We start from the raw sequence: 25,029 nt of genomic DNA on the forward strand, positions 1-25,029 counted from the left end.
TTAAAATGTAAACATGTTTTACATTTCACTCCTCACTTTCTGAATGATGAATCTTTTGAAGTAGAGATACTTTTTAAAATATTTATTTTCTTAAGTGCTGAAAAAATCCCATTGCTTACAGTTGAGAATCTGTTGGTTTAAATGTCATTCTCACCAAAAATTCATGAACAAGAGTAGGAAGGAATTAGGTAGTGAAAAAGGATATCAAAATTGGAAAATTTTCTAGCATCTTAAGAGTTCATAAAGTGGCTTCAATTTTGGTGTATAGTTTTGTATAATATTATCTACATTTAAATATGTACCTACATTAAAAGATATGTTTGTATTTAAATATAAGTTGAAGTTTATATTTCAAAATAAGATATAGATGATTTTTAAATTGTTTTATTTTGAATTTACCAGTTCAGTATTTCAGTTACTGTTGTTCTCTCTTAGTAGCTAATCAAGATAATTATGGGGAAAAACATTAGGTTAATATTAAAACACAAAATTTTTGTATATTTATAATAAACTACTTTTTAGTTTTCTTTTTCTCTTTTAAAGATAATTATGACTTGGATCCTGCATCTGAATTAGGAGAAGATTTATTGAAACTATACGTGAAACATTGTTGCCCAGATATTGATATTTATGTTGATGGAAAAAATTTTAAAGCTCACAGGTAAATAGGCATGTGATTGATTTGGTGTGTTGGTTGTGAAAGTAAAGATTAAAAGGGTGGCTGTCTCTTTCTAGCACAGTGGTTTTCAAGCTCTTATTCACAAAAATAAAAGGGGTTTCATGGTGATGCCTCAGGGGGCCTTTGACAGGGGAGGAAGTTGGACATCAGGCAGGGTATTCTGCCTGAGGCTCACACAGGCTTGCATCTCCCCACCCAGATATGTGTGGTGCTTCAGCCAGAACAGATGTCTGCTTTGCGTTGGACATGAACCTAAGATTTCATTAGGAAAAAATACTCTGTTGCCTAAAATAGGTTTGAAAGCCACTGTCACAGAAAATGTAATTAAATGCAATTTTTAATTTCACAGGCATTATAGTATTGAGAATGATTACTTCTACATGAATGACATGTATTTTCTCTGGATGCATTTTGGCTCGAAGTCTTTGATTCAGAATAGATATTTTTATGAATAGTGTTGATTAGGAGGTTTAATATCTCAATGTACTTTTTAAAAACCATTATTGTGCTTTACAGTTGGGTTGCTTAGACATTCTAGGCTTTTGGATTTCAAATTAAAGCCTACTCTTTTTTGCAAGTAACTAAAATCTGAAAAGAAGAACAAATTTTAATAAGAAATACAGATTTTCTTTTGGAATTCAAGGGAAAGAAGTACAGATGGGCCTCAAAGGGACTAGAAACAGAACCAGAAAACTGAGGAACCCGGTCTCTTTTTTCTCCCTCTCTTTGTGTTTCAAATAGAATGTTGATAAGTTATTCTGGTTCTGCTGAAGAGAAAGAACCAGACTATTAGTAGTGGCAAGAAGCAGTCTTCTAGGTTCAAGGGTTCACATTCTTGATGAAATTAGTAATGGGTTCAGATTATAAGAATCCGCCATGCCGACAGTAGTGATGTTTGTGCTCTTAAAAATCATACTGGCTTTGCCAGTTAATTGACAGGAGTACATTGCTAACTCTAGGATTACCAGTTTTTATCAGACTGTTTACCATTCAAAATTTGAACTTTTCTCTTGGGAACATGTATTTTGTAACTATAAGAGCTACATATGCACATTTTTTCAAATTTTTATGAAATCTGCATTATACATAGTAAAATGCAGAGTATAATGCAGAATTATATATACTTTTAAATGTTTATTTTAAGAGAGAGAAAGCAAACGTGAGTGGGGGACAAATAGGGGGAGACAGAGACAGAGAGAGAGAGAGAGAGAGAGAGAGAGAGAGAGAATCCCAAGCAGGCTCCATGCTATCAGCATAGAGCCCAACACAAGGCTCGGACTCACAAACCGTAAGATCATGACCTGGCCCAAAACCAAGAGTCAGATGCTTCATCAACTGAGCCACCCAGGTGCCCCAATACACATTTATTAATATTTTCCATATCATGTATATGTATTTCCCAAATTGTGTGTGTGTGTGTGTGTGCATGTGTATGTTTGTGTCTTTCTTTTTGGTGGAAGGGAAGCAATGCAATTTTATTTTAAAGATTAATTATGTGTTTAGGTTTTTCTTTTTTTTTTAATTTTTTTTTAATGTTTATTTCTAGACAGAGAAAGACAGAGCATGAGTGGGGGAAGGGCAGAGAGAGAGAGAGGGAGACACAGAATCCGAAGCAGACTCCAGGCTCCAAGCAGCACAGAGCCCGACGTGGGGCTCGAACTCACAAACCGTGAGATCATGACCTGAGCCGAAGTCAGTCGCTCAACCGACTGAGCCACCCAGGCGCCCCGATGTGTTCAGGTTTTTCTTGAAACCACATGGACATTCTACCAAAGTTTTATTTATAGAGCCCTAAGGTTATTGTTCTCATACAGGGAAAACAAGACCTTGTGATCTTGCAATATATCCTCAAACAGTGTTTATATTTGGTCTCTGTGTGCTGTTTGACAGTGAACTATGTTTTAGGAACTGGATCTAGAATATTAGGTTTGCATTCCAGGAGAGTTCTTGCTCACATTTCTGGTTTATTTTGTTCACCAAGCAATAAAAATATATACTCCCTAGAAAGGCAACTTCCTGAGCATATGTTCTAAGAGGATCTGGCTTTAGTTTTCCTACTTTGTTGTTAGCACACTTATGTGAGTTACAGTGGCAAATTCTCAATCTCAAGATTGCCATTCTAGTCCAAACTTGAACAACTCTCTGTTTAGTACATAATAATTTTATTATTCAGTTTAAGGAATATTATGTCAGTAGTTCAGAAGACACATATTCATATCATGTAGTCTAAAGCCCAACATCAGAACTTTCTGAATAACTTCTTGTTCTAGCTAATCAATGTCAGCATTTATCTTAGTGGTGTGACTAAAAATCCATTTGTGATATGGCCGTTTTAATTTTTAATTTATATGTACTGATATATTAAAATATCAGGCAAGTACTCACAAATACCAGGATTTATTATCAGAATTACATTCTCATTAGGTCTTTATAACAGTTTAGTTTGCTAGTTTAATATGTCCAAATTGATGTGGTAATGAGGTAGTTTCTTCTTTTCTTGAGTCCCTGTCTTTCCCTCATGGTCAAGGTCCTCCCTCAAAAACATCCCTGATATCTGGTTCTTCCAAGATTATCTCTCCAAGTTGCTAGTTGCTCTGTCCAGTCTTTATTTTGATCCCCAGCTTAGTGCCTGGAGCTCTTCATAGCAATGCTTCAAGACAGTCTTATGCCATTCACTTGCTTGGGGTGGCACAATTAAGCCAAAGAAGTCATTTTATAACAGAGTGTTTAAGAGTGTGTGAACTGTGTGTAGAACCTTTCTTCATGGGTTTGAATTCTAGCTCTACTATCTTTTAGCTATGTGAATTTGGGCATTTAACCATTCTGTGCTTCGCCATCCTCATCAAACATGGAGATTCTTAAAGTACTCATCTCACAAGGTGATTATGAGGCTTAAATTACTTTAAAGTACTGTATGGGTATTTGCTTTTCTCATCCAGGCAATAGGCCTTTGATACAAGCTTTTGTGGAGATAGTAGCAACAGCTTGTATGCACTTTACTTATGTGGGACAAGCACAGAAACATGATTTGGATCACTTGCATTTCCCCCCAACCCAAGGAATGGTGGAACAGCAATAGGCCTCCAGGAAAAGTCACATTTACTGTATTCTTCTCCATCTACATAGGTCTTTTGCCCTTTGAAGCATCCTCTTCACTCTTCACACGTATTTGTCCTTGTTATTTCCAATACTTCTACTCAGAGGAGAACTGGAGAGAGTTCTTTTTGAGAGGAGGGAGGTTATATATAATAAAAGGAGTACCCATTAGAGTTCATTGATCCTGTTTGTTATGTTACTCCTTTCCTGAGTATTGCTTCCTGGGACACTACTACACTTTATCCTCTTTTGTAGACCTCTGTAACATTACTTCCCTGCCCAAATTGCTCTCAATCACTAGATGAATTGTACATTTCTGTCTTCTTGTATTTCCTTCTGTTATCTTCAGCCTACCCCTAAGTTTCTTCCTGATCCAATCTATTGCCGATCTCCTATGTTATGGCATTATTTATTACTGTAGTGTTTTCTGAGAAAAGTAGAATGTTATAATTTTTTTTTAAGATTTTATTTTTAAATAATCTCTATACCAATCGTGGGACTGAAACTTACAATCCTAAGATCAAGAGTTGCACCCTCTGGGCACCTGGGTGACTCAGTTGGTTAAGCCCCTGACTTCGCTCAGGTCATGATCTCATGGTTCGTGGATTCAAGCCCCATGTCAGGCTCTGTGCCGGCAGTTCAGAGCCTGGAGCCTGCTTCAGATTCTGTCTCTGTCTCTGTCTCTGTCTCTCTGTCTCTCTGTCTCTCTCTCTCTCTCTCTCCTTCTGCCCCTCACCTGTTCAGGCTCTGTCTCTCTCAAATATAAATAAACATTAAAAAAAAAAAAAAAAAAGAGTTGCACCTTCTACTGACTGAGCCAGCCAGGCACCCCAAACCTGTTACATTTTTAAGATAGTCTGTTTGTTGCACTTCTGTGTTCCATAATTAAGATTTCCTTGTGCTGCTTTATTGAAAAAGTTTGGCAGTGTGTCCTGATTTTAGCTTTGACACTCTAGATCTGATACCGTTTCCAAAATACCTTTCTTCTCAGTGCCTGATATTATACCATTAGACTTTCATTCATTGATTTAAAGTGTTCAATTCTCCCTTTAAAATTTTTTTCCTGAATATTTAGCAAATTAGCACTGAATCGGGTCAGTGTTCTAGTTTGTGCCATAGGTATGTATTAGTTATATGTTCACATGAAAGCTTTTTCAGAAGTGTGTATTTTAGTTATTCAGAAGTCAGTCTTTCAGTGTTTAGATTCTGACTCCCCCATTTACAGAATGGTTGGGAAGTTACTTAATGTCTTCAAGTCTCAATTTCTTTATCTGTGAAAAGAATAATAACAGTCATTATAGCATAGAATGGCTGTGATGATTGAATCAGGTGATATACACAAAACACTTAGCCCAATAGCTGGCACACTAAGCTTTCAGCAAATGTTAGTTGCTACAAATTTGTATTAGGTACCTGGAAGGGGGACACATTGTTGCCTATTGTACCTTATCTTATAGTGGAGGTTGGCAAACCATGGCTCAGATCTGGTCACTGCTCTCTTTTTATATGAAACAACCAAAGACAAAGAACCATATCCAACAGTAACCTGTAATGCCTGATACTTATATCTGATATTTTTTACCTGTCCCTTTACAGAAAAAGTTTGCCATCCCCTGTCTTGTTCAGATTGCCAGGACCCTTTAATGAAATAATTATAATAAAATTCCAAATTACCATGCAATAAAATGAGTCACTAACATCTTAATATTAATTACTTTGTTAGTGATAAATGGTCAACCTTGTCCACTTGGGGCGTTTGATGTGCAAACAGTAGAGGGAAAAGAGATAAAATTCCTTGGTGCCACAGGCTTTTGAGGGAGGTTGCAGTAGGGAACCAAAGCAAAAGGCTCTGGGTGCCTGAAAGAAAACAAACCACCTGCAGTAGAAGCTCCTTAACCATACTTGACTAAAACTGCTCTTTAGATATTCTCTATAGAAGGTGCTAGTAGCACAGTGGGCGGACTGTCAGGTGTAAGAGGCTATTCTCTAGTATGCTTCTACTTTTCTGTTCCTATCACTGAGTTTGTGTCTTCCAAGAGTCACTTGGGTTGTTCCCAAATCTATTTAATGCCATTTGAACTTAATTATTTTCATGGCATAACTTAACAAAATACCAAATAAACCAATGATACATGAAGATGAAAAGAGTTATTGTTCCAGTGAAAGTAAAGTGAATGGAAAGATCCAGGAAAGGAGAGATGCTTTAAAAGTTGCTGTTGAATTTTTCAACATTTATTTATTTTGGGGACAGAGAGAGACAGAGCATGAACGGGGGAGGGGCAGAGAGAGCGGGAGACACAGAATCGGAAACAGGCTCCAGGCTCTGAGCCGTCAACCCAGAGCCTGACGTGGGGCTCGAACTCACGGACCGCGAGATTGTGACCTGGCTGAAGTCTGCCGCTTAACCGACTGCGCCACCCAGGCACCCCAGTTGCTGTTGAATTTAATATAGGTGAGCAATATAAAATTTGAGGGGAAGTTAGGAAAATCTAAAATGATTCTATACTTGAGTTGCTTCACAGAAGTTTTAGATTTTATTCTTCACTTTTTTTTTTTTGAAGTTCATTTACTTATTTTGAGAGAGGGGAAGGGGCAGAGAGGGGCTATCTACACTGACAGCACAGAGCCTGACACGGGGCTCAAACTCATGAGCCCACAGATTATGACCTGAGCCAAAATCAAGAGTCGGACACTTAAACGACTGAGCCACCAAAGTGCTCATCATCTTCACCTTAAAGAAGTTTGAATTAGAAATTATGGGTGTGCGTACATATAGTTTTTGCAAGAAATAAAAGGTTCTAGTCAGTGAACTCACATTAAAGAAAAGAGGGAATGACCTTACAGTGAAAGATTTGTGAATGAATTCGTATGTATTTTTTTAAGTAATTGGCAGGTGTTTTATTAAAATGTGGTTTTGGGAAGTGGGAGAGGTGTTCTAACTGGTCTTCAGGTACTTTTGTCAGTGATTGGTTGGCTGTAAGCGAGCAAGCAGACAGTTTGGAGAGTTTCAGAGGAGGAAGGATTGTTCAGTGTTAGGGGTAAAGAGTTTTTTTGAGACTGCTAATTTCCTGCAAGAAGTCAGAGTCATTATCAAGTGGTTGGTGGTATTCTCTCCTTGAAGAATATAGAAGTTTTTTAGCTTACTTCTACCCATATAACTTGGAATTTCTGGAGTTGTTTTAACACTCAGTAAAAAGATTTTTTTTATTGTAGTTGACATGTAATATTATATTAATTTCAAGTGCATAACATAGTGATTCAACAACTTATACATTATGCAATGCTCACCATGATGAGTGTAGTTACCACTGTCCCTATACACAGTTATTATAGTATCATTGTCTGTATTTCCTATGCTATACTTTTTCCATATTTAAGTTACAACAAAATGATTAATATATATACAAATAATTTTTAAAATCCTCTTAATTTTTTGATTAACCAAATGACTATTAGTCCTAATTTTGTTGGATAATAGGGCATCCATTATACTTTACAAATCACTTTTTAACTTAGGAAAGCCTAATCCTATGAAAGCTGTAGTCAGTGGATGTTAAAATGGATGTCTCAAGAGAAAGCTTTTTTAAAGTTTATGTTTTCTAAAATGTTTGCAAAGAAGTGCACTAGGTAATAGTGACAACTCCAGAATGTTTGGATTCACTACCCTGGGCTTAACCTTTATCTAGTTTGGTAGAGTTAAAAGTTTAGAAAGTGTTCTTGGAGCAAGATTACTTAAAAAAAAAAAAAAAGTTGTAGTAAAAAAAAGTCCTTCTTTAGAGCTTCTCTGAGTAATCCAGGCCACTATTCTGCCTGGAGTAGTGAATCTAGTTCAGCTAACATCAGGAAGTATTGAATAGCAAGCAGTGTACTAAAGCAAGAGCAAGGGGGAATTTAGGGCATCTTGACAGAGCCAGAAGCAGCCTTGTCAGTTGAGATTAAATTTAATCAAAAGGAGAAAATGGTTTTCGGCATGTTTTTTGGAAAGTGAAAAATCTGGCAAGGATTTTTAATACACCGTGCCATCTACAGCATTAGTTTTGAAACGGAGTCTTGTATCCTAATTAAGTAGGAATGTTTTCTAAGTTTCTATCCTAAAGTCAGGCCAATTGTGTAAGTCTCAGATGCGTTTAATCTTACTTAAATGGAAATAGCATGCTGTGTTAGTTCAAGTCTTCTGAGAAGCAGACATGAGGATTGAGGTTAGACTTGCAAGAAATTTATTAGGTAAATGCACATGAGAGAATGTGGGAAGGAATCCAGAGGTGACTGGAGGAGCTGTTAAACTGTTGTGTTGATCTGAACCTGAGGGAAGGAGAAGAGGAAGGATGGAAGCATGGGTAGGAATGGCTTAGGCTGTGGTGCAGTTCTAGGGAAAGTCGGCAGACTGTTAGAAAGTTCCCAGGTCATAATCACCCATCAGAAAAGGCCCTGTCTCTCTGAAATAGGCCTGTTTTGTGTCCCTGATGTGCTCAGTCATTTGCAGGGAACAGCCTGTGACAAAGTGGCCTTGGCACCCATGTACTACAGAATACAGAGTACTCTACTGGAGCCATAGGTTACTTACACAGTCACATTCTTTTTTTTTTCCCATTTAGTTTTTTTTTCATCTTTTTTTTATTTCATTTTTTATTTTTTAAAATTTACGTCCAAATTAGTTAGCATATAGTGAAACAGTGATTTCAGGAGGAGATTCCTTAATGCCCCTTACCCATTTAGCCCATCCCCCCTTTCATAACCTCTCCCGTAACCCTCAGTTTGTTCTCCATAGTTATGAGTCTCTTATGTTTTGTCCCCCTCCCTGTTTTTATATTATTTTTGTTTCCCGTCCGTTATGTTCATGTGTTTTGTCTCTTAAAGTCCTCATATGAGTGAAGTCATATCATTTTTGTCTTTCTCTGATTGACTAATTTCACTTAGCATAATACCCTCCAGTTCCATCCATGTAGTTGCAAATGGCAAGATTTCATTCTTTTTGATTGCCGAGTAATACTCCATTGTATATATATATATATATACCACATTTTCTTTATCCATTCATCCACCGATGGACATTTCGGCTCTTCATACTTTGGCTATTGTTGATAGTGCTGCTATAAACATGGGGGTGCATGTGTCCCTTCGAAACAGCACACCTGTATCCCATGGATAAATGCCTAGTAGTGCAATTGCTGGGTTGTAGAGTAGTTCTATTTTTAGTTTTTTGAGGAACCTCCATACTGTTTTCCAGAGTGGCTGCACCAGCTTGCATTGCCATCAACAATGCAAAAGAGATCCTCTTTCTCTGCATCCTCACCAACATCTGTTGTTGCCTGAGTCGTTAATGCTAGCCATTCTGATAGGTGTAAGGTGGTGTCTCATTGTGGTTTTGATTTGTATTTCCCTGTTGATGAGTGATGTTGAGCATTTTTTCATGTGTCGGTTGGCCATCTGGATGTCTTCCTTGGAGAAGTGTCTATTCATGTCTTTTGCCCATTTCTTCACTGCATTATTTGTTTTTTGGGTGTTGAGTTTGATAAGTTCTTTATAGATTTTGGATACTAACCCTTTATCTGATATGTCATTTGCAAATATCTTCTCCCATTCTGTCGGTTACCTTTTAGTTTTGCTGATTGTTTCCTTCACTGTGCAAAAGCTTTTTATTTTGATGAGGTCCCAGTAGTTCATTTTTGCTTTTGTTTCCCTTGCCTCCGGAGATGTGTTGAGTAAGAAGTTGCTGCGGCCAAGATCAAAGAGGTTTTTGCCTGCTTTCTCCTTGAGGATTTTGATGGCTTCCTGTCTTACATTGAGGTCTTTCATCCATTTTGAGTTTATTTTTGTGTATAGTGTAAGAAAGTGGTCCAGGTTCATTCTTCTACATGTCGCTGTCCAGTTTTCCCATCACCACTTGCTGAAGAGACTGTCTTTATTCCATTGGATATTCGTTCCTGCTTTGTCAAAGATTAGTTGGCCATACATTTGTGCGTCCATTTCTGGGTTCTCTATTCTGTTCCACTGTTTGAGTGTCTGTTCTTGTGCCAGTACCATACTGTCTTGATGATTACAGCTTTGTAGTATAGTTTGAAGTCTGGGATTGTGATGCCTCCTACTTTGGTTTTCTTTTTCAAGATTGCTTTGGCTATTCGGGTCTCTTCTGGTTCCATACAAATTTTAGGATTATTTGTTCTAGCTCTGTGAAGAATGCTGGTGTTACTTTGATAGGGATCGCATTGAATATGTAGATTACTTTGGGTAGTATGACTACACAGTCAAAGATCAATGAGATGCATTCTCGTGACCACCACACATGTAAGTCATGACATGCTATCTGTTTATGTAGGCATTCCTCCTTCTAATGCACTTGGCTTTATTGCACTTGGCAGATAATATATTTTTTACAGATTGAACATTTCTGCATCAAACAAGTCTGTCAGTGCCACTTGCCAAATGCATTTGTTCACTTCATGTCTCTGGGTCACATTTTGGTAATTTTTGCAATATTTCAAAATTTTTTTCATTATTAAATTTGTTGTGGTGATCTGTGATCAGTGATCTTTGATGTTATTATTTTTATTGTGCTGAGTTGGCATGAACTGCACTGATATAACATGGTGAACTTAATCAATACATATTGTGTTTGTTCTTACTTCTATACCAGTCAACCATTCCTTCTTTTTTCTCCCTCTCCTTGGGCCTCCCTTTTCCCTGAGACACAAAAGTATTGAAATTAGGCCAATTAATAATCCTACAAGGGCTTCTAAGTATTCAAGTGAAGGGAAGAGTTGCACATCTCTCACTTTAAATCAAAAGCTAGAAATAATTAAGCTTAGTAACGAAGGCATGTTGAAAGCCAAAATAAGCTGAAAGCTAGACTTCTTGTGCCAAACACCTAGCCAAGCTGGAGTGCCAAGGAAATGTTCTTGAAGGAAATTAATAGTGCTACTCTAGTGAACACACAAATGTTAAGAAAGTGAAACAGCCTTATAGCTCATATGGAGAAAGTTTTAGTGGTTTGGATGAAAGATCAAACCAGCCACAACATTCCCTTAAGCCACAGCCTAATCCAGAGCAAGGCCCTAACTCTTTTCAACTCTGTGAGGGGTGAGAGAGGTGAGAAAGCTGTAAAAGAGAATTTTGAAGATACCAGAGATTGGGTCATGAAGTTTAAGAAGCTGTCTCCCTAACGGAAAAGTACAAGCTGAAGCAGCCAATGCTGATGTAGAAGCTGCAGCAAATTAATCGAGATCTAGCTCATTCATGAAGGTGACTATACTAAACCACAGATTTTCAATGTAGACAAAATAGCCTATTGAAAAAAGATGCAATCATATTTGTAAATGATATAACTGATAAAGGGCCAGTATCTAAAATCTGTAAAGAACTTAATCAAACTCAGTATCCAAAAATCAATAATCCAGTTAAGCTATGGGAAGAAGGAATGAATAGGCATTTCTCTAAAGAAGATATTCAGATGGCTAACAGACACATGAAAAGATGCTCAACGTCACTCATGATCAGGGAAATACAAATCAAAACTAAAATGAGATAGCACCTCAAACCTGTCAGAATGGCTGAAATTAACAATATAGGAAACAACAGATTTGGGGGAGGATGCAGAGAAAGGGGAATCCTCTTACACTGGTGGTGGGAATGCAAACTGGTGCATCTACTATCTGAAAACAGTATGGAGTTTCCTCAAAAAATTAAAAATAGAACTACCCTATTATGCAGCAATCGCACTACTAGGTATTTACCCAGAGGATACAAAAATACTGATTTGAAGGGATACATGCACCCTGATGTTTTAGCAGCATTATCAACAGTAGCCAAATTACGGAAAGAGCCCAAATGTCTGTTGCCTAACGAATCGATAAAGAAGAGATTGTGTGTGTGTGTGTGTGTGTGTGTGTGTGTGTGTGTATACACAGGCTGGAATATTACTCAGCCATAAGAGAATAAAGAATAAAATCTTGCCATTTGGAGCTAGAGTGTATTGTACTAAGTGAAATAAGCCAAGAAAAGACAAATACTATATGAATTCACTCATACATGGAATTTAAGAAATGAAACAGATGAACATGGAAGAGGGGAAGAGAGAAGCAAACCAGAAAACAGACTTTTAACTATAGAGAACAAACTGAGGGTTACTGAAGGGGAGGGTTAAATGGATGATGGATATTAAGGAGGGCACTTGGGATGAGCACTGGGTATTATATGTAAGTGATGAATCCCTAAATTCTCCTGAAACGAATATTACTAAATAAGATTCTAGTTAACTAACTTGAAGGGGTGCCTGGGTGGCTCAGTCCGTTGAGCATTTGACTCTTTTTTTTTAATTTTTAAATGGTTATTTATTTTTGAAAGAGGAAGACAGATCATGAGTGGGAGAGGGGCAGAGAGAGACACAGAATCTGAAGCAGGCTCCAGGCTCTAAACTGTCAGCACAGAGCCCGATGTGAGGCTCTAACCCATGAGCTGTGAGATCATGACCTGAGCTGAAGTCAGCCATTTAACCGACTGAGCCACCCAGGCTCCCCAAGCATCTGACTCTTGACACTTGGGTCATGATCCCAAGGTTGTGGAAATGAGCCCCATGTTAGGCTGTGCTCTGAGTGTGGCTCCTTAGGATTTCTGTTTCTCCCTCTCTCATTCTATCTTTCTCTCCCCCCTCCTTACCCCTCTCCCCTACTCTGTCTCTCTAAAATAATAATAATGAATAAAAACTTGAAACTTTAAAAAAAAAAAAGAAGATGCAACCTAGGACTTTCTTAGCTAGAGAGAAGTCAATGCCTGGCTTCAAAACTTCAAAGGACAAGCTTTCTCTCTCTCTCTCTCTCTCTTTGTCTTTTTAAAATATTTTTATTTATTTTAGAGAGAGACAGTGTGAGTGGCAGAGGAGCAGAGAGAGAGGGAGACACAGAATTGGAAGCAGTCTCCAGGCTCTGAGCTGTCAGCACAGAGCCTGACGTGGAGCTCAAATTCAATGAACTGTGATATCATGACCTGAGCCGAAGTTGGACGCTAAACTGGACTGAGCCATCCACGCACCCCCAAACTAATGCTCTTGTTGAGACCTGTTCAGAAGAAGAGTTTTCTTTCAAAATATTACTACTCATTGACAGTGTACCTGGTCACCCAGGAGCTTTGATGGAGTTGTACAACCAGATAAATGTTTTCATGTTTGCTAACACATCCATCCATTGTGCAACTCATGGATCAAGGAGTCATTTCAACTTTCAAGTCTTATTATCTAAGAAATACATTACAGAAGGCTGTAGTTGCCCTAGATAGTGATTCCTCTGATGGATCTTGGCAAAGTCAATTGAAAACCTCTGGAAAGGATTCACTATCAGCAGCCATCAACATCAAGGCAAGATCCTCCACCAGCAAAAAGATTACAACTCACTGAAAATTCAGATGATAGTTAGCATTTTTTAGCATTGAAGTATTTTTAAATTAAGGTGTACACATTTTTAGACATTATAGCATTATGTATTTTATGTATATTACATATAAAATAACACACTATTGTCATAATATATACTTAATAGACTGTAGTATCATGTAAATACAACTATCATATGTACTAGGAAATCAAAAAATTCATTTGACTTGCTTAATTACAATATTTGCTTTTATTGTGGTGGTCTGTAACCTAACCCTAGATATCTCCTAGGTATGCCTGTATATCTTTTAGGTATAATCAGGTAAAGTAAGTAGATAGAAGTACATAATTCTAATAGCATTCTTCATTAAGAATTATTTAATCACTTAGTATATGCCACTACTGTGTTTTGTGCTGTGATTGAGATTTGTATGCTTTTCAAGTGCATATGGATCTTAGTGAATGTTTCATATGTACTTGAAAAGAATGTCTCTGCTGCTGCACTGGGGTGAAGGTTTCTATAGATGTCAAATAGGTTGGTAGTGTTGTTCAAGTCTTAGTCTTCCATATCCTAAACTAACTTTTTGTCTACTTGTTCTGGTAGTTACTGAGAAAGATGTCTCTAAGTATGATTTGCCTATTTCTCCCTTCAGTTTTATTGGTTATTGTTGCATGTATTTTGAAGCTGTCTTGTTTTTTGATTGAAGTATAATTGACATATAACATTATATTAGTTTCAGGTATATAACATACTGATTCACTATTTGTATGTATTACAAAATGATCACTACGATAATTCTAGTTAGCATTCCACTCTAGATTTCTTCTGATTAGTGTTTATGTGGCATATCTTTTCCCATCCTTTCACTTTTAACTTCTCTGTGTCTATATTTTAAGTGGTTTAAAATTTATTTCTTGTAGACACCATATAGTTGTGTCTTACTTTCATTATCTGATCTCATAATCTCCTTTTAATTAGATAATTTAGGCCATTTATAGTAATGTTGGGATTTGAGTCTACTATTTACTATTTATTTTCATTTTTTCTTTGTTCTCTTTTTTCTCTTTTCCTTTCTGTTGTATTAATTGAATTAAAAAATTTTTAAAAAGTTACAGTTTATTTTTAGTGTTGACACAGTAGCCATGTTTTGTGTATATTGTCTTTGTGTTTATTAGTGTGTGTTTATTAGTGGTTGCTCTATTATTTACCATATGCATTGTTAACTTCCCACCATTAATGTTCAATTAATATAAAGATATATGTATTTTTTTCCACCTGTCCTTTGTGCTATTCCTGTTATACATTTCACTTTTATATGTATTCTAAACCCTACCATAAATTGTAATTATTTTTTAAAACAATTATCTTTTTGGTAATTTTTTAAATGAGGAAAACGTATTTCATATATACCCACATGTTACCATTTCTTTTAATTTTAACCTTTTATTTAAGTCCACGTTTCCATCTCTTAAAAGTTTTGTTAGGTTTAAAGAACTGTATTTAAATTTCTTTTAATACAGGTCAGTTGCCAGTGACTTTTATCAGCTTTTGCCTAGAAAAGGTCTTCATTTAGACTTCATTTTTGAAAGATATTTTTGCTGGATACAGAGTGATAACTTGGCAATTTTTTAATTTCTTCCAGTGCTTATAGATGTAATTTTATTGTTATCTGGCTTGTATTGTTTCTGACAAAAAGCCTGTGATTATGCCTAGTTTTGCTTATCACTGTGTCATGTGCCTTTTTTCTCTGGCTGCTTTAAAAGCTTTTTTCTCTAGAATTAGTTTTCAGCAATTTCATTATGATGTACCTTGTGCTTTTATTTATATTTATCCTGCTTATGATTTATTGAGCTTCTTAGATCTATGGGTTTGTGGTTTCTTGTGAAATTTGGAAAATTTACAAGGATCATTTTTTTTTTAAATTTTGTTACAATCCCCTTCTTTCTCTCCTTTACACATGGAATTCCAATTAATATGTATGTTAGTCCTATAGCTCACTTAAGCTTTTTTTTTCAAATGTTTATTTATTTTTGAGAGAGACAGACAGAAAAGACAGAGTGCAAGAAGGGGAGGGGCAGAGAGAGAGAGAGACAGAGAATCCAAAGCAGGCTCCAGGCTCTGGGCTATCAGCACAGAGCCTGACATGGGGCTCGAACTCATGTACTGTGAGATTATGACCTGAGCCTAAGACTGAGCCACCTAGGAGCCCCAAGCTTTTTTTTTTTTTTTTTTAGTTTCTTTTCTCCCTACATTTTATTTGGATAATTTGTATTGCTATGTGCACAGGTACAGTAGTCTTTTCTTTTTCAGTATCTAATTTTCTTTTAAGTCCATGCATGAATTTCTTCATTTCAAATGTTCCATATTTCATCTCTAAAATTTGTTTTTTTCTTGAATCTTCCATTTTTTCTTCATTATGTTCCTTATTAAGAAAATCCTTGAACATATCTATGATAGCTTTTTATTTTTTTTTATGTTTTTTAAGTTTATTTATTTTGAGACAGACTGAGTGTGAGTTGGGGAGGGGCAGAGAGAGAGGGAAACAGAATCCCAAGCAGGCTCCTTATCAGCATGGAGCCTGATGCGGGGCTCAAGCTCGCAAAACCATGAGATTGTGACCTAAGCCAAAACCCAGAGTCAGAAGCTTAACCAGCTGAGCCACCCAAGCACAGCTGTGATGGTTTTTAAAAATGCTTTGTCTGCTAATTCCATCATCTCTTTCATTTCTGGGTCTGTTTCTATTGACTGATTTTTCTTGTGGTTATAGTTAACATTTTGCTGCTTCTTTACATACCTAGTAATTTTTTATTAGATGCTGGATGTTATGTTGTTATTTGAATTTTGTTGTCTGTCTTTAAAAAGACAGTTGTTGAAGTTTGTTTTAGCAGGTAATTTAGTTACTGTGGATCCACTTTATGTTTATGAGACTGGTTTTTAAACTTTGTTAGGGTGGATTTAGTGTAGGCTTTGCTCTAAATGTTGCATAGCTCTTTTACTGAGATGCGACCCTTTTGGAAGCTTCGTGCTCCAAGTATTCAGTTCTGACTGGAAGGAACTTGAATGTCTGCCAGTCCTGTATAAACAGGTATATACTTCCTGGCTTTTATTCTTTGCTTACTTCATGAGATTTACCCTAAGTATGTTCAGATTATATTCAGACAAAAGCTCAAGGGGATCATTCCTTTAATTTCTGGAGCTCTTTTTCTTATAACTCCCACTTCCATAGTATTGTGCCCCATAAATTCCAGCTGAGTCGTCTTCCTAAAGCTCCTGTATGTTTTTTCAACTCAGTAAGACAACCATGTTCTGCTTGTGTTTGTCCTCATTGTGCCATGATCTAGGAATTGTTTCCACAAGGAATAAACATGATAACTGCAGGGCTTACCTCAATTGTTTTCTTTCTCTTAGGGATTAGTCCTGTACTGCCTCTTTTTTCCAGTGTCCTTTTTTATTCACTTTTCTACTTGTTAATGTAGAAAAGTTATCTTTCAAAAGTAGAAGCAGAATCTCTGATAGTTTCTTAATACGCTTTGGTTTTTTTTTTTTTTAACTTTTTAAACATTTATTCATTTTTGAGAGAGATAGAGAGATGCAGAGTGTGAGTGAGGGAAGGGCAGAGAGAGGGAGACACAGAATCTGAAGCAGCTCCAGGCTCCAAGCTCTCAGCACAGAGCCTGATGTGGGGCTCGAACTCACAAACCATGAGAACTGACCTGAGCCGAAGTCAGATGCTTAACCGACTGAGTCACCGAGGCACCCCAATATACTTCATTTTTTTAGAACAATTTTAAATTTACAAAAAATTTAGTAGAGAGTACAGAGATTTCTCATATGCCCCCACACTCAATTCCTGTATTATCAACATCTTATGTATACATTTAGTATGGTATATTTGTTATAGTTAATGAACCAACATTGAGATATTATTAACTAAAGTCCATAGTTTATTCAGAATTATTTAGTTTTTGCCTAATGTCCTTTTTTCCCCTAGGATCCATTCAAGATGCCATATTACATTTAGTGGTCCTGTCTCCTTAGTCTTCTCTTGGCTGTAACAGTTTCATAGACTTTGCTTGTTTTAATGACTTGGACAGTTTGAGTTCTGGGCAACTATTTTGTAGAAATGTTCTCTGGTACAAAAACAGACACTCAGATCAGTGGAACAGAATAGAGAGCCCAGAAATGGACCCACAAACGTATGGCCAACTAATCTTTAAAAAAAAAAATTTTTTTAAACGGTTATTCGTTTTTGAGAGACAAAGAGAGACAGAGCATGAGTAGGGAAGGGGAAGAGAGAGGGAGACACAGAATCTGAAGCAGGCTCCAGGCTCCGACCTGTTAGTACAGAGCCTGATGTGGGGCTCGAACTCATGAACTGTGAGATCATAACCTGAGCCAAAGTCAGATGCTCAACCAACTGAGCCACCCAGGTGCCCCCAACTAATCTTTGACAAAGCAGGAAAGAATATTCAATGGAATAAAGACAGTCTCTTCAGCAAGTGGTGATGGGAAAACTGGACAGCAACATGCAGAAGAATGAATCTGGACCGCTTTCTTATACCATACACAAAAAATAAACTCAAAATGGATGAAAGAGCTCAATGTAAGACAGAAAGCCATCAAAATCCTCAAGGAGAAAGCAGGCAAAAACCTCTTTGACCTTGACTGCAACAACTTCTCACTCAACAGGTCTCCAGAGGCAAGGGAAACAAAAGCAAAAATGAACTACTGGGACCTCATCAAAATAAAAAGCTTTTGCACAGTGAAGGAAACAATCTGCAAAACTAAAAGGCAACGGATGGAATGGGAGAAGATATTTTTAAACAATGTATCAGATAAAGGGTTAGTATCCAAAATCTATAAAGAACTTAACAAACTCAACACCCAAAAACCAAATAATCCAGTGAAGAAATGGGCAGAAGACATGAATAGACACATCTCCAAAGAAGACATCCAGATGGTGAACAGATACATGAAAAATGTTCAACATCACTCTTCATCAGGGAAATACAAATTAAAACCATAATGAGATACCACCTCACACCTGTCAGAATGGCTAACATGAACAACTCAGGCAACAACAGATGTTGGTGAAGATGCGGAGAAAGAGGATCTCTTTTGCACTGCTGGTGGAAATGCAAACTGGTGCAGCCACTCTGGAAAACAGTCTGGAGGTTCCTCAAAAAATTAAAAATAGAACTACCCTGCGACCCAGCAATTGCACTACTAGGTTTATATCCAAGGGATACAGGTGTGCTGTTTTGAAGAGGCACATGCACCCCAATGTTTATAGCAGCACTATGAACAATAGCCAAAGTATGAAGAGCCCAAATGTCCATCGATGGATGAATGGATAAAGAAAATGTGTTATATATATACAATGGAGCATTACTCAGGAATCAAAAAGAATGAAATCTTGCCATTTGCAACTATGTGGATGAAACTGGAGGGTATTCTAAGCAAAATTAGAGAAAGACAAATCTATGACTTCACTCATTTGAGGACTTTAAAATACAAAACAGATGAACATAAGAAAAGGGAAGCAAAAATCACATAAAAACAGGGAGGGGGACAAAACATAAGAGAATCTTAAATATGGAGAACAAATGGAGGGTTACTGGATGGGTTGTGGGAGGGGGGATGGGCTAAATGGGTGAGGGGCATTAAGGAATCTACTCCTGAAATCTTTGTTGCACTGTATGCTAACTAACTTGGATGTAAACTAAAAAAGTAAATTAAATTAATAAAATCCATCCATGTTTTTGTCTTGATAGCTAATTCTTATTTTATCACTGAGTAATATTTTGTTGTAAAGAATGTACCGCAATTTACTTATTTAAAAAAGTTTTTTTTTTTAATGTTTAGTTTTGAGTGAGAGAGAGAGTGAGAGACAGCGCGCTAGTGGGGAGGGACAAAGAGAGAGAGCGGGAGACACAAAATCTGAAGCAGGCTCCAGGCTCTGACCTGTTAGCACAGAGCCTGATGCAGGGCTCAAACTCACAGACCATGAGAGCGTGACCTGAACAGAAGTCAGACACTTAACTGACTGAGCTACCCAGGCGCCCGCAAATGTACCACAATTTATTGATTCACCTGTTGAGGGGCATTATGATTACCTTAGACTTGGTGATTAGGAATAAAGTTGTTGTAAACATTTGTGTGCATGTTTTCGTGTGGTCATAGTTTTCTGATTCATTGGGTAAATACCCATGAGTGTGACTGTCAGATCATATGGTAAGATTATGTTTAGCTTGCTAAGAAACTGCCGAACTTTCTTTCAAAGTGGCTATAGCACCTGCATTTCTGGTAGTTCCTTTTGGTCTTCATCCTCATCAGCAATTGATGTTGTCAGTGTTTTGGATTTCAGTCGTTCTAATAGGTGTGTACCAGTAACTCATTTTACTCTTTTTTAAAAAATATTTGTTATTTTAAGTAGGCTCTACACGCAACGTGAGACTCGAACTTAAACCCTGTGTTCAAGAGATGCACGCTTCACTGAGCCAGCCACGCACCCCTCGTTTTACTTTTTATTTCTCTGATGACAGACGATCTTGAGAATCTTTTTATAGGGTTATTTACCATCTCTGTATATCATTGGGAGTTTTTTGTTCATATCTTCTGCTCATTTTTTAAGTCGGTTGTTTGTTATCTAATGTTGAATTTTAAGAATTTTATATTTTGGACAGAAGTCCTTTATCTGATATGTGATTTACAAATACTTTCTCCCTGATGGTGCCTTGCCTTCTTATTCTCTTCATGGTGTCTTTTACAGAGCAAAAGTTTTCCATTTTCTTTTTTGGGTTAAAATTGACATATTGTATTTGTTTCAGGTATTCAACATAATCATTCGATACTTGTATACATGGTGAAGTGGTCACCACAATAAGTCTAATTACCGTCTATCACCATACAAAGTTGCGAAAAGTTTTTTTCCCTTGTGATGAGAAGTTTTAAGATTTACTTTTTGGCAACATTCAAATATACCATAAAATATTATTGAGGGGCACCTGTGTGGCTCAGTTGGTTGAGCATCCATCTCTTGGATTTCTGCTCAGGTCATGGGATTGAGCCCTGTGTCAGGCTCTGCACTCAACTTGGAGCCTGTTGAGATTCTGCCTCTCTTCTTCTAGCCCCTCTCCCATACTCGTGCTCTCTCTCTCTCAAATTAAAATAGTAATAATAGTAATAATAATAATAATAATAATAAAATATTCTTGACTGTAGTTGCCATGCTAAAATTTTTAATTTTAATAGAACCCAGCTTACCAGTTTTTTCTTTTATAAGTTGTACTTTGGTGTTGTATCTAAATTCATCACCAAACCCAAAATCTTATGTTTTCTTCTAGAAATTTAGGGTTTTGTATTTTAAATTTATATCTCTGATTGATTTTGAGTTAATTTTTTTATAAGGTACAAGGTCTGTATCTAGGTTTCCTTTTTTTGCATGTGGATATCCAATTGTTCCAGCACTATTTGTTGAAAAGACTATCACAAATGAATTGCCATGGTGCTTTTGTCAAAACTCAGTTGACTATATTTCTGTAGGTCTGTTTTTGGCCTCTGTTCTATTCCACTGGTCTCTGTGTCTCTTCTTTCAACAGTACATGCTGTCTTGAGTACTGTAGCTGTATAGTTACTCTTGAAATCAGGTAGTCTGAGTCCTTCAACTTTGTTCTTCTTTTCCAATATTGTGTTGGCTATTTTGGGTTCTTTGCCTTTCCATATAAGTTTTAGAATCACTTTGTCAATATCTACAAAATAGCTTTCGGAGATTTTGATGAGACTTACCTAAATTTTTAAAATAATAAATTGGTGTTGAATTTTGTCAAATGCTTTTCTGCATCTGTTTTTAATGATCACAGTTTTCTCCTTTATTTTTTTAATGTGCTGAAGTATATTACTTGATTTTGAAATGTTAAAGCAATCTTGCATTCCTATAATAATTTCAATGTGATATTTTACTCAATCTGTTTATAGCTAGATAAGTTACCTGGTATTTTGTTGAATATTTTTGCAACTATATTTCTTTTTTTTTAATATATGAAATTTATTGTCAAATTGGTTTCCATACAACACCCACTGCTCATCCCAAAAGGTGCCCTCCTCAATACCCATCACCCACCTCCCCTTCCTCCCACCCCCCATCAACCCTCAGTTTGTTCTCAGTTTTTAACAGTCTCTTATGCTTTGGCTCTCTCCCACTCTAACCTCTTTTTTTTTTTTTTTCCTTCCCCTCCCCCATGGGTTTCTGTTAACTTTCTCAGGATCCACATAAGAGTGAAACCATATGGTATCTGTCTTTCTCTGTATGGCTTATTTCACTTAGCATCACACTCTCCAGTTCCATCCATGTTGCTACAAAAGGCCATATTTCATTTTTTCTAATTGCCAAAATGAGCAACTATATTTCTGAGAGAAGTTGCCCTATAATTTTTTCTTTGTTTGTAGTGTCCTTGTTATGTTTAGATCTCGAGATCATGTTAACTTCATAAAATGAGTTAGGAAGTATTTCTTTTTTTCTATTTATTTGTTTTTTAAATTTATTTGGATAAGATTGATATTATATCTTCCTTAAGTGTTTATTTGACTTTACTAGAGAAGTCATCTTGGCCTGTAATTTTCTGTATTAAGTAGCTTTTATTTTTATTCTTTTTTTTTTTACAGTTAAGTTTATTAGGTTAGAATTCACATATAATCAAATGCAGACAGCTTAAAGTCCAATTTAATGAGTTTTTTAAATTTTTTAATTAAAAAATTTACTCCTATAGTTATCGTATGGTGTTATATTAGTTTCAGATGTACAATACAGTGATTTGATAATTCTATACATTACTCAGTGCTCATAATTGATAAGTGTACTTTAATCCCCCTCACCTATTTCACCCTCCCCCCCACCCCCACTTCCCTTCTCGTAACATGTGTTTGTTCTTTATAATTTGAGAGTCCACTATTTGGTTTGTCTCTTTTTTACTTTTTTCTTTTTTAAGCCTTAAGAGTTTATTATATTTTTTATTTTATTATTTTAATTTTTAACTTACATCCAAGTTAGTTAACATATAGTGTAATAATGATTTCAGGAATAGAATTTAGTGATTTATCACTTACATATAACACCCAGTGCTTATCCCAGCAAGTGTCCTCTTTAGTGCCCCTTGCCCATTTAGTCCATTCCCCCATCCAAAACCCCTCCAGCAACCCTCAGTTCTCTGTATTTAAGAGTCTCTTAAGTTTTGTCCCCCTCCCTGTTTCTATATTATTTTTGCTTCCCTTCCCTTATGTTCATCTGTTTGTAACTTAAATTCCACATAGGAGTGATGTCATATGATATTTGTCTTTCTCTGACTGACTTATTTCGCTTAGCATAATACCATCTAGTTCTGTCCACATTGTTGCAAGTGGCAAGATTTCATTATTTTTAATCACCAAGTAATATTCCATTGTGTGTGTGTGTGTGTGTGTGTGTGTGTGTATACACACCACATTTTCTTTATCCATTCATCCGTTGATGGACATTTGGGCTCTTTCCGTACTTTGTCTCTTGTCAATAGCACTGCTATAAACAGGGTGCCTGTGCCCCTTTGAGACAGCACTTCTGTATCCTTTGGATATATACCTAGTAGTGCAGTTGCTGGGTCATAGGGTAGTTCTGTTTTTAATTTTTTGAGGAACCTCCATACTGATTTCCAAATGCAAGCACCAGCTTGCATTTTCACCAGCAGTGCAAAAGAGATCCTCTTTCTCTGCATCCTTGTGAACATCTGTTGTTTCCTGAGTTGTTAATTTTAGCCATTCTGACAGGTGTGAGGTGGTATCTCATTGTGGTTTTATTGTATTTCCTTGATGATAAGTGAGGCTGAGCATCTTCTGTATGTCTGTTAGCCATCTGGATGTCTTTGGAAAAGTGTCTGTTCATGTCTTCTGTGCAGTTCTTCAATGGACTATTTGTTTTTTGGGTGTTGAATTTGATAAGCTCTTTATAGATTTTGGATACTATTTATGAGATATGTCATTTACAAATATCTTCTTCCATTCTGTAGACTGCCTTTTAGTTTTGCTGATTGTTTCCTTCACTGTGCAGAAGATTTTTATTTTGATGAGGTCCCAGTAGTTCATTTTTGCTTTTGTTTCCTTTGCCTCTGGAGACATGTCAAATAAGTTACTGCAGCTGTGGCCAAAGAGGTTGTTGCTTGCTTTAGCCATTCTGACAGGTATAATGTGATATCTCGTAGTGGTTTTGATTTGCATTTCTCTGATGATGAGTGCTGTTGAGCATCTTTTCATGTATGTCTGTATGTCTTTTTGTAGAAATGTCTGTTTATGTCTTCTGCCCATTTTTAACTTGGATTGTTTGCTTTTTTGGTGTTGAATTGTATAAGTTCCTTATATATTTTTGATTCTATTTATTGGATATGTCTTTTGCAAATATCTTCTCCCATTCTGTAGGTTGTCTTTTAGTTTTGTCAATTATTTCCTTTGCTTTCTCAAGCTTTTTATCTTGATGTAGTCCCAATAGTTTATTTTGCTTTTGTTTACCTTGTGTCAGGAGACATATCTAGAAAAATGTAGCTATGGACAATGTCAGAATCATTGCCTGTGCTGTCTTCTAGGGTTTTTATGTTTTCAGGTCTCACATTAGGTCTTTAATCCATTTTAAGTTCATTTTTGTATATGGTCTGAGAAAGTGATCCAGTTTCATTCTTTTGCTTGTAACTCCTATTTCCCCAATACCATTTGTTGAAGGGACTTTTTTCCCATTGCATATTCTTACTTCCTTTGTTGAAAATTAATCCCTGTGAGATGTTAATCATGGTTTATTTCCAGGCTCTCTGTTCTGTTCCATTGATCTATGTGTCTATTTTGTGTCATTACTTTACTGTTTTGATTACAATAGCTTTATAGTATATCTTAAAACCCTGGATTGTGATACCTCCAGTTTTCTTCTTTTTCAAAATTGGTTTGGCTATTTTGTGGTTCCATACAGATTTTAAGATTATTTGAATTTACTGAAAAATGCTGTTGGTATTTTGATAAGGATTACATTAAATCTGCAGATTGTTTTGGGCAGTATAGACTTTTAACAATACTTGTTCTTCCAATACACGAGCATGGAACATCTTTCTATTTGTCCGTGTCATCTTCATTTTCTGTATCACATTTTGTAATAGAGTACAGGTCTCTCACCTCCTTGGTTAGGTTTATTTCTGGGTATCTTCTTATTTTTGGTGCAATTGTAAATTAATTTCTCTTTCTGCTACTTCTAGTGTATAGAAATGCAACAGATTTCTGTATGTTGATTATGTGTCCTCTGTCCCTGTTGCATTCATTTACCAATTCTAGTAGGGTTTTTTTTGGCGTCTTTAGGGTTTGCTATATATATATATATATATATATATGTCTCATGTCATCTGCAAATAGTGACAGTTTTACTTATCCTCATTGATATGGATACCTTTTATTTCTTTTTCCATGTCTGATTGCTGTGTCTGACTTTCAATACTGTGTTGAATAAAAAGTGACGAGAATGGACATTCTTGTCTTATTCCTGATCTTAGGGGAAAACTCTCAGTTTTTCACCATTGAATTTGATGATAGCTGTGTGTTTTTTACATTTTTATGTAAATAATAATACCTCTTATTATTTTGAGGTATGTTCCCTTTAAACCTACTTTGTTGAGGGTTGTTTTTTTTTTTATCATGAATGAATGTTTTACTTTGTCAAATGCTTTTTCTGCATCTCTTGGAATGATGGTATGGTTTTTAACCTTTCTTGTGTTGATGTTTTATGTTGATTGATTTGTGAATATTGAACCACACTTATATTTGCATGTCAGTAATGAATCCCACTTGATTGTGAATGATTTTTTTAAAAATACATATTGGATCTGGTTTGCT

The 25,029-nt window shown here is 36.3% G+C and overlaps 1 protein-coding gene across 3 annotated transcripts in view; it reads left to right on the plus strand.

The window, feature by feature from the left end:
- BTBD8 (BTB domain containing 8) overlaps window positions 1–25,029 on the plus strand; it is a 116,602-nt gene that overhangs the window by 27,203 nt on the left and 64,370 nt on the right. For all 3 annotated transcript variants that reach the window (XM_019837433.3, XM_019837431.3, XM_019837432.3), the window contains exon 4: window positions 544–661. In XM_019837433.3, coding sequence (XP_019692992.2) covers window positions 544–661 — 118 coding nt within the window. The remainder of the gene's footprint in view (window positions 1–543; window positions 662–25,029) is intronic.

Source organism: Felis catus, chromosome C1 (assembly GCF_018350175.1).
Source record: "Felis catus isolate Fca126 chromosome C1, F.catus_Fca126_mat1.0, whole genome shotgun sequence".
NCBI lineage: Eukaryota > Metazoa > Chordata > Mammalia > Carnivora > Felidae > Felis > Felis catus.